The following is a 10082-nucleotide window of genomic DNA, read 5'->3' on the forward strand; positions in this document are numbered from 1 at the left end:
ACACCTGGTCCTGATCATCACCTCTTCATAAGCCCTGAGCTGACATCCATTCCCTGCTGGATCGTTAGCAACGAACAGCCTCATGTTTCCTGAGCTAGTCTTGTTGTTTTGTTCTTGTTACTGGTTACTCCCCCCCCCCCCGTTTACTATGTCTACAGTCATCCTCCCGGAACATTCAACTCCCTTGCCTGGCCGTCGGTGGATACAGTGACGTCATTGAATCCACCCATCTACTCTCATCAACTCACCTCCGCTGCCGCTCCGTCTCCTGGATCACTCAAATTACACATCAAGACTACCAATAAATACTCACCTTCATTTTACTCACCTGGTCTGCTTCTGGGTTCTGTCTTAGAGAAACGTGACAGCAGGCATGGAATATGGGACAACATGCTAAACTTATGACTACTTTAATACACTATAAGTAATATGTCCGAATAATTACGACTTTTTCAAATGGGAGAACTACATGCATAAAGTACTTTCATATCTGATAATACTGACCTCAGAGTCTCCAGTTTACAGTGGGGATTCCCCAGTACAGCAGAGAGCAGCTTCACTCCTGAATCCTTCAGGTCATTGTTACTCAGGTCCAGCTCTCTCAAGTGTGAGGGGTTTGACCTCAGAGCTGAGACCAGAGAATCACAGCCTTCCTCTGTGACTAGACAGCCTGACAGCCTGCAAAGAGTCAAATCATATTAAAATCACACTGCTATTCTTTGGTGGTGAAAATAGTAGCAGTATATTTTTTCAACATATTTAGATATATCAGTGTCCTGAAACCTTCCATATCTATTCGTAAATTAAAGTATCATATTATAAATTACAAATTATCAAAGTTTTGCCTGCAGATAGAAACATTTATAGTACAAATATTTGAGTAGACTGACCAGACCAGTTTAAAAGCAGTATCAGTCAAAAGACAGACAGTGAGGTATCAGATTTAGATTGTATTGAGTATACAGTCCACACCATATCTATTTCGACAGTGAAGATAACAATTTAAATGTGGCTCTATACTCCAACATTTTGGATTTGAGATCAAATGTTTCATTTGAGGTGACAGTATAAAATGTCACCTTTTATTTGAGGATATTTTCATACATATCTGTTTCACCATTTAGAAAAATGAAAGCACTTCATGTATCTAGTCCCCCTATTTAAAGAAGTCATATGTTTTATGACCAATTCACTCATAGTGTATTAAATTAGTCAAAAGTTTATTATTTGGTCCCATATTCTTTGACTGCAATGACTACATCAAGCCTGTGACTACCATGATTGAGAAAGATCATGAATAATAATGAGTGAGAGAGTTACAGAGGCTACAACAAAACATGCTAACCTCTCACCATTACCAATAACAGAGGCTACAACAAAACATGCTAACCTCTCACCATTACCAATAACAGAGGCTACAACAAAACATGCTAACCTCTCACCATTACCAATAACAGAGGCTACAACAAAACATGCTAACCTCTCATCATTACCAATTTATTTATTTATTTCACCTTTATTTAACCAGGTAGGCAAGTTGAGAACAAGTTCTCATTTACAATTACGACCTGGCCAAGATAAAGCAAAGCAGTTCGACACATATAACAACACAGAGTAACACTTGGAGTTAAACAAATGTAACCCTCTCACCAGGCTTGAATATGACTTTCACAATATTAACATATGTAGAGTATCTCAGCAGCATGGGATGTTAGTTGAGAAGGACATCTCCAATAAGAATTCCTATTGTAAACTATCTAGGGTTATGACAATAGGGTATTAACTTCAGATGAAATGATTATAGGTTTCTGTTATTGAATCAGGATAAACCATCCCATGCATTAAATTAAAACAATTAATGACTCCACCAAGGCAACATACATAATGTTCCATATCTCACTCTCACCATTACCAATGTATTTATTTATAAGCCCCTCACATTGTGGTTACTCACTACATGGTAGATATTCCCTCAGCGAAGTATGGCAGTTCCATGCAGGTTTCCTCACCAAGTCCAAGGCAGCACAGCTACCCATGCAGACAGTACTCCTTAGTAACCGATATCCCCATGGCAACACAGCTACCCATGCAGACAGTACTCCTTAGTAACCGATATCCCCATGGCAACATGAACTCGTTAAACTTCCCAAGCAATTATCTCCCGGTGTCACACGATGCTAGGCTAACCTCTAGGCTGGCTAATACCTCCACAACGAGACGGTAGCTTCAGTCTTTACTAAGTTAACTAAATTATAACAACTCTTTTATTAAATAAAACATGTATTTCCCTTCATGTCTTAGTAGCTATGGGTTTTGTTGTAGTTCTGTCGTCTTCTTTTATAATTTTTCTTCACCAACCGTCCTGAGGTAAAACGTCCATCCTTTCATCAACGTCTTTTTCCTTCCCGTTAACCAGGTCAACTCCCATTGGCCACAACTTAACAAGCGACCTTATTGGTCAAAACGTAAACTTCAAAGTAAAACAAACTATTCACTTATACATTAAATAAATATTTCTTCAAAAAGCATAATGCATTAACAACATTACAGTTTAGGAGCAATTCAATCATCTTTTAAATATAATACCAATTAATTATAACAAATAAACTCAATACTTGGTTCAAACAAGGGTATTACACAAACATACAGTCAATAATACAGTAGAAAATAAGTCTATATACAATGTGAGCAAATTAAGTGAAATAAGGGAGGTAAAGGCAAAAAAAGGCCATGGTGGCAAAGTAAATACAATATAGCAAGTAAAACACTGGAATGGTAGATATGCAGTGGAAGAAAGTGCAAAGTAGAAATAATGGGGTGCAAAGGAGCTAAATAAATAAATACAGTAGGGGAAGAAGTAGTTGGGCTAAATTATAGATGGGCTATGTACAGGTGCAGTAATCTGTGAGCTGCTCTGACAGCTGGTGCTTAAAGCTAGTGAGGGAGATAAGTGTTTCCAGTTTTAGAGATTTTTGTAGTTCGTTCCAGTCATTGGCAGCAGAGAACTGGAAGAAGAGGCGGCTGAAGGAGGAATTGGCTTTGGGAGTGACCAGAGAGATATACCTGCTGGAGCGCGTGCTACAGGTGGGTGCTGCTATGGTGACCAGTGAGCGGAGATAAGGGGTGACTTTACCTAGCAGGGTCTTGTAGATGACCTGGAGCTAGTGGGTTTGGCGACGAGTATGAAGCGAGGGCCAGACAATGAGAGCGTACAGGTCCCAGTGGTGGGTAGTACAGTGGGGGGAAAAAAGTATTTGATCCTCTGCTGATTTTGTACGTTTGCCCACTTACAAAGAAATGATCAGGGTTTTGCCACCAAGTACTAAGTCATGTTTTGCAGAGGGATCAAATACTTATTTCCCTCATTAAAATGCAAATCAATTTATAACATTTCTGACATGCGTTTTTCTGGATGTTTTTGTTGTTATTCTGTCTCTCACTGTTCAAATAAACCATTAAAATTATAGACTGATCCTTTCTTTGTCAGTGGGCAAACGTACAAAATCAGCAGGGGATCAAATACTTTTTTCCCCCACTGTATATGGGGCTTTGGTGACAAAACGGATTGCACTGTGATAGACTGCATCCAATTTATTGAGTAGGGTATTGGAGGCTATTTTGTAAATGACATCGCCGAAGTCGAGGATTGGTAGGATGGTCAGTTTTACGAGGGTATGTTTGGCAGCATGAGTGAAGGATGCTTTGTTGCGAAATAGGAAGCCAATTCTAGATTTAACTTTGGATTGGAGATGCTTATAGTGAGTCTGGAAGGAGAGTTTACAGTCTAACCAGACACCTAGGTATTTGTAGGTGTCCACATATTCTAAGTCAGAACCGTCCAGAGTAGTGATGCTGGACGGGCGGGCAGGTGCAGGCAGCGATCGGTTGAAGAGCATGCATTTAGTTTTACTTGTATTTAAGAGCAGTTGGAGGCCACGGAAGGAGAGCTGTATGGCATTGAAGCTCGTCTGGTTAGTTAGTTAACACAGTGTCCAAAGAAGGGCCAGAAGTATACAGAATAATACCAATAACAGAGGGGGTCTGATCTTTGTGCCTCTGTAAATTTCTCATTCATCATCATTAATGATTCATTCATGATTATTCATAATCATGGTAGCATCCACATGAATGTAGAAGTGTTCAGAAACATCTTCTATTCTTACTGACAATACAAGTGAAGTGACTCCAAAATGACAGGACATTATTCACCATTCAGTTTCTATTAGGAAAAACATCATCCAAAACACAACCAAGACAAACTGCAAATGAATTCAACAAGTTTGTAGAATCACAAGCTTGATGTAATCACTGCAGGCATGGAATATGGGACTAAATACTAAACTTATGACAACTTTAATACAATATAAGTGAATTTGTCCGAATATGTACAACTTTATCAAATGGGAGAACTAAATACATAAAGTGCTTTCCTTTCTTAACAGTAACACAGCTATGTATGAAAATACCCTCAAATAAAAGGTGACATTCTGTACTGTCACCTGATATGAAACATTCTATCTCAAATCCAAAATGCTGGAGCATAGCACCACATTTAAAACTATAAGCTTCACTGTCCAAACACATATGGTGTGGACTATGTGTTTCTGGTAAACACATGTGGATCTGGTGAACAGTTATCACTTTTTGACTACCTACAGGAATACTGACCTCAGAGTCTCCAGTTTACAGTGGGGATTCCCCAGTCCAGCAGAGAGCAGCTTCACTCCTGAATCCTTCAGGTCATTGTTACTCAGGTCCAGCTCTCTCAGGTGTGAGGGGTTTGACTTCAGAGCTGAGACCAGAGAAGCACAGCCTTTCTCTGTGACTCCACAGCCTGACAGCCTGCAAAGAGATCATCATGACTTCACAAACATACTGTTAATTTAACACCAGTAGAGTAGAAGGACAATGGACGATGCATTTGGTTTATTCTCTCAAACAACATATAGATTTGTATGGTCATAATGTTATACTAATGTGAAAATCAATGCATTTATTCAATATGTTATTCAATATAATATTATATACATATTACACTACATATTTTTCTCTAAACTGAATATTGCTTCCTGATGATTAGTTCTTGTATGTCATTTTATGTACTCACAGAGCAGCTCTGGAGGCTTTGACCACTGGTAGCAGCCTCAGAAGACCTTTCTCTGATCTGGAGAATTTCTTCAGGTCAAACACATCCAGCTCCTTTTCTGAAGTCAGCAATACAAAGACCAGAGCTGACCACTGTGCAGGTGACAGGTTGGGTTTTGAGAGACTTCCTGATCTCAGGTAGCTTTGGACCTCCTCCACTAGAGAATGGTCATTCAGTTCATTCAGACAGTGGAACAGATTGATGCTCCTCTCTGGAGAGGGATTCTCCCTGATCTTCTCCTTGATGTACTTGACTGTGTCTTCATGGCTCTGTGAGCTGCTTCTTGTCTTTGTCAGAAGACCTCGTAAGTGCTTCTGATTGGACTCCAGTGAGAGGCCCAGAAGGAAGCGGAGGAACAGGTCCAGGTTTCCTGTCTCACTTTGTAAGGATTTATCCACAGCACTCTTGTAGACAGTAACTTCAGGCTTGTCTTTTGTTTGCAGTTTGTCCATTAGATTCTCATTGTTGTTGATGAATGAGAGGAACACATATACAGCAGCCAGAAACTCCTGAATGCTCAGATGAACAAAGCAGTACACCTTGTCCTGGTACAGCACACATTCCTCTTTAAAGAGCTGTGTGCACAATCCTGAGTACACTGAGGCTTCATTGACATCAATGCCAGCCTCTTTCAGGTCTTCTTCATAGAAAATCAGATTGCCCTTCACAAGCTGTTGAAAAGCCAGTTTTCCCAGTGACAGAATGCTCTCTTTATTCCAGTGTGGACCAGTCTCTTCTTTCCCAAGATACTTTTCATTCTTCTGTTTGGTATGAAACACCACAAGGTGTGTGTACATCTCAGTCAGAGTCTTGGGCATCTCTTCTCTCTTATGTTTCAGCATGTGTTCAAGTACTGTTGCAGAAATCCAACAGAAGACTGGAATGTGGCACATGATGTGGAGGCTCCTTGATGACTTTATGTGTGAGATGATTCTGTTGGCCAGGTCCTCATCACTGAATCTCTTCCTGAAGTACTCCTCCTTCTGTGGGTCATTGAACCCTCGTACCTCTGTCACCTGGTCAACACACCCTGAAGGGATCTTATTGGCTGCTGCAGGTCGGGTAGTTATCCAGAGGAGAGCAGAGGGAAGCAGATTTCCCTTGATGAGATTTGTCATCAGAACATCCACTGAGGTTGACTCTGTGACGTCACAACAGATCTTGTTCTTCTGGAAGTCTAGGGGCAGTCGACACTCATCCAGACCATCAAAGATGAACACAACTTTGTACTTGTCATAGTTGGAGATTCTTGATTGTTTGGTTTCCATTGAGAAGTGATTAAGAAGTTCAATGAAAGTGTGTTTGTCCCCTTTCATCAAATTCAGCTCCCGGAAAGGGAATGAAAACACAAATTGAACATCCTGATTTGCTTTTCCTTCAGCCCAGTCCAGAATGAACTTCTGCACAGAGACTGTTTTTCCAATGCCAGCGACTCCCTTTGTCAGCACAGTTCTGATACGTTTGTCTTGTCCAGTTAAGGGTTTGAAGATGTCGTTACATTTGATTGCAGTCTCTGGTCTTGCTTGTTTCCTGGTTGTTGTCTCAATCTGTCTCAGCTCATGTTCATTATTGACCTCTCCTGTTCCTCCCTCTGTGATGTAGAGCTCTGTGTAGATCTTATTGAGAAGTGTTGGGTTTCCTTGTTTAGCGATCCCCTCAAATACACATTGAAACTTCTTCTTTAGATTAGATTTGAGTTCACGTTGGCAAATCACAGCAAGCTCATCTGAATGAAGAAATAACACAGAGGATATTAATATTACGTCTGTTTTAATGTCTACAGTATTGAAGGACTGTTAAAGTTTTAAAATAATAATTTATTCTCTTAAGTGACTGTATAAATGTATCAATGTTTTCTTAATGCATTACAGACTGGTGTGACTGATTATATTATTATTGGTGTTATTGATGGTATTATTAATGTTGTCTCTCTCTGTCTCTCTCTCTAAATTAATCAACACAACACATCCCTTCTGCTACTTGATGAGGTCACAAGGTGTTGTGTTAAGGTTGCTACAATATCATTGAGTTACACAGCTACTTTAGCTGTACTTTAGCCACAGCTTTTAAATGTTATAAAACAGCATTCAACATGAGGCAGACATATCTTACATTTCTCCAGTGTGTCAGCAAGCTCCTTCCGGTTCATTTTCCTCAGGACGTGCAGTGTGATCTTCAGAGCCCCCTCTCTGGCACTGCTCTCCTGCTTCTCATCTTCAGCATCCACCACTTCCTCCTCCTGCTTCTGACTCTCAAAGCCTTCTGGGAGTTCAGGACCAAGAATCCTCTTGAACATCTTCAGCTCGTTCTTCACAAATGTTATAATTTTCTCTTCAAGCAACTGAAATAAATCAAGTAAATAAGTTAAGCAAGAGAAGAAATGCTTTCTCATTAACACATGAATTAATAATTGAAAGAAACATTACTTGAGGAAAACAAAAACAAATGTACATAACAGGATCACATACACTGAATATAGAGTCCAGGTCTGTTTGATGACTCTGGGAAGACTGACCACTGAGAATCTCTGACTCTGATCTCTCCTGTTGGTTTCTGTGGACAAAACATGAGATTACAGTACACACACACACACACACACACACACACACACACACACACACACACTGTTTTAGGACTATGAAAATGGACTAAAGTAGGAGAAATGACTAGAGACAGTGTTGTTTAACACACTGACCATGACCCATGAGTTCTTCTTACCTTTGTTCAGTAGAAAAGTCTCCCTCTCTAAAGTGTATAGGATGATTCATAGACTTGTCACTCTTCATGGACACACAGCTGGGAACAGGGGAGGCTGGTCTCTCCTGCTTGATTGGTCTTCAACACAACAGAGACAAACATTACATCTCTCATCTACTCTGATCTCAGATGGGGAACATAAGAAGAGTTCCAAAACGCAACATATCACTTTACAGAAATGAGCTTTTATTGTTTAAAGAAATTATGTATAAATTATTACATCTCTCACAGACAAGGATTTGTTTCAAATCTATCACTTGATGGTTTCATTTCAGAGAGACAAAAATATTTTTTTTTATGCAAAATGCTATATATCTCCCTCACTCTCAAATGTGACCGACCGGCTCAATTTGGTCATTAACTAAATAACTACATATATAGTGATTTTGGTTTATGTCAGTTTAATTGTTTGTTATGGTACAAGTTCTTATTTTATGATTGTAAGTGATAAAATTAACTAGTAATTCTCAGTAATTACTACTTTAGTAAGGAATAACACATTTTTGAGTACTACTGCAGTTGTTACATAATTCCAATAGATGGGAGCATAAGACCACAAATGACATTTCAGAATATTAGTTTAGTTTTCTCCCTGGATACACCACCACTCCCCGAGCTTCCTGCAGAACCCCTGCAGTACCTCCACAGACCCCGGATTGAGAACCCCTGATTTAGCAGATGCTCTTATCCAGAGAGATTTACAGTAAGTGCATTCACCTTAAGATAGCTATTTATTTAGGAAATAAACTAGATCAAATCTTCATAAAATTGTCATCTTACCTCTTAGCTTTGGTGTCATGTCCCCCAGAGAGACGCATTTTGGAGGCAGGGCCCCCCTCCTCTCTCTCCCCAGAGAGACTCATTTTAGAGGCAGGGCCCCCCTCCTCTCTCTCCCCAGAGAGACTCATTTTAGAGGCAGGGCCCCCCTCCTCTCTCTCCCCAGAGAGACTCATTTTAGAGGCAGGGCCCCCCTCCTCTCTCTCCCCAGAGAGACTCATTTTAGAGGCAGGCCCCCCCTCCTCTCTCTCCCCAGAGAGACTCATTTTAGAGCACTGACCCCTGTAAACAGAGATCCAGCATTTTGGTTGTGGTTAACACAGTGACAACTAAACAGAGATCCAGCATGTTGGTTGTGGTTAACACAGTGACAACTAAACAGAGATCCAGCATGTTGGTTGTGGTTTACACAGTGACAACTAAACAGAGATCCAGCATGTTGGTTGTAGTTTACACAGTGACAACTAAACAGAGATCCAGCATGTTGGTTGTGGTTAACACAGTGACAACTAAACAGAGATCCAGCATGTTGGTTGTGGTTAACACAGTGACAACTAAACAGAGATCCAGCATGTTGGTTGTGGTTAACACAGTGACAACTAAACAGAGATCCAGCATGTTGGTTGTGGTTAACACAGTGACAACTAAACAGAGATCCAGCATGTTGGTTGTGGTTAACACAGTGACAACTAAACAGAGATCCAGCATGTTGGTTGTGGTTAACATAGTGACAACTGGTTCTTGACTGTCAATTGTTCTCATGTATTCATTATCTCTTTGAGAAATAAAACATTTACTAACAGACATAGAAACAGTCAAGTGATTTAAAGCATCACATGAACATGTTGTTGTGACATTTCATCTCCATGGTAACTGTCAATAATAATAATAATAAGTCACTGTTTGTTAAGGTAGTTATAGACAGAACAACAACAACAACAATAATAATAATAATAATAATAAGTGACTGTTTGTTATGGTATTTCTACACAGTACAGCAACAATAATAATAATAATAACAATAATAATAATAATAATAATAAGTCACTGTTTGTTTAGGTAGTTATAGACAGAACAACAACAATAAAAATAACAATAACAATAATAATATTAATAATAATAATAATAATAAGTCACTGTTTTGTTAAGGTAGTTATAGACAGTACAGCAACAATAATAATAACAATAATAATAATAATAATAATAATAAGTCACTGTTTGTTAAGGTAGTTATAGACAGTACAGCAACAACAATAATAATAATAATAATAATAATAAGTCACTGTTTGTTAAGGTAGTTCTAGACAGAACAGCAACAATAACAATAATAATAACAATATTAATAATAATAATAATAATAATAATAAGTCATTTTTTGTTAAGGTAGTTATAGACAGTACAG

General features: G+C 39.1%; 1 protein-coding gene across 1 annotated transcript; it reads right to left on the reverse strand.

The window, feature by feature from the left end:
* Positions 1–4652: 4652 nt before the first annotated feature.
* LOC145867065 (NLR family CARD domain-containing protein 3-like) lies at positions 4653–7698 on the reverse strand. The gene is made up of 4 exons (XM_082971109.1): positions 7615–7698; positions 7259–7487; positions 5108–6872; positions 4653–4842 (listed from the first exon to the last, which is right to left on the reverse strand). Exons 2-4 carry the CDS (start codon positions 7440–7442, stop codon positions 4653–4655), a joined length of 2139 nt encoding a protein of 712 aa, XP_082827235.1. The 5' UTR covers positions 7443–7487; positions 7615–7698.
* Between the last annotated feature and the right edge of the window lie 2384 nt (positions 7699–10082).

Source organism: Salmo salar, unplaced genomic scaffold (assembly GCF_965601325.2).
Source record: "Salmo salar unplaced genomic scaffold, fSalSal1 ptg000177l, whole genome shotgun sequence".
Taxonomy (NCBI): Eukaryota; Metazoa; Chordata; class Actinopteri; order Salmoniformes; family Salmonidae; genus Salmo; species Salmo salar.

Coding starts and splice junctions, on each gene's coding strand:
- LOC145867065 (XM_082971109.1), bottom strand. CDS start 7,442: ATGTTCAAGAGGATTCTTGGTCCTGAACTCCCAGAAGGCTTTGAGAGT. Junction 6,873..7,258: donor TGCTGACACACTGGAGAAAT/GTAAGATATGTC, acceptor TTCTTCATTCAG/ATGAGCTTGCTGTGATTTGC. Junction 4,843..5,107: donor AAAGCCTCCAGAGCTGCTCT/GTGAGTACATAA, acceptor ATCTCTTTGCAG/GCTGTCAGGCTGTGGAGTCA.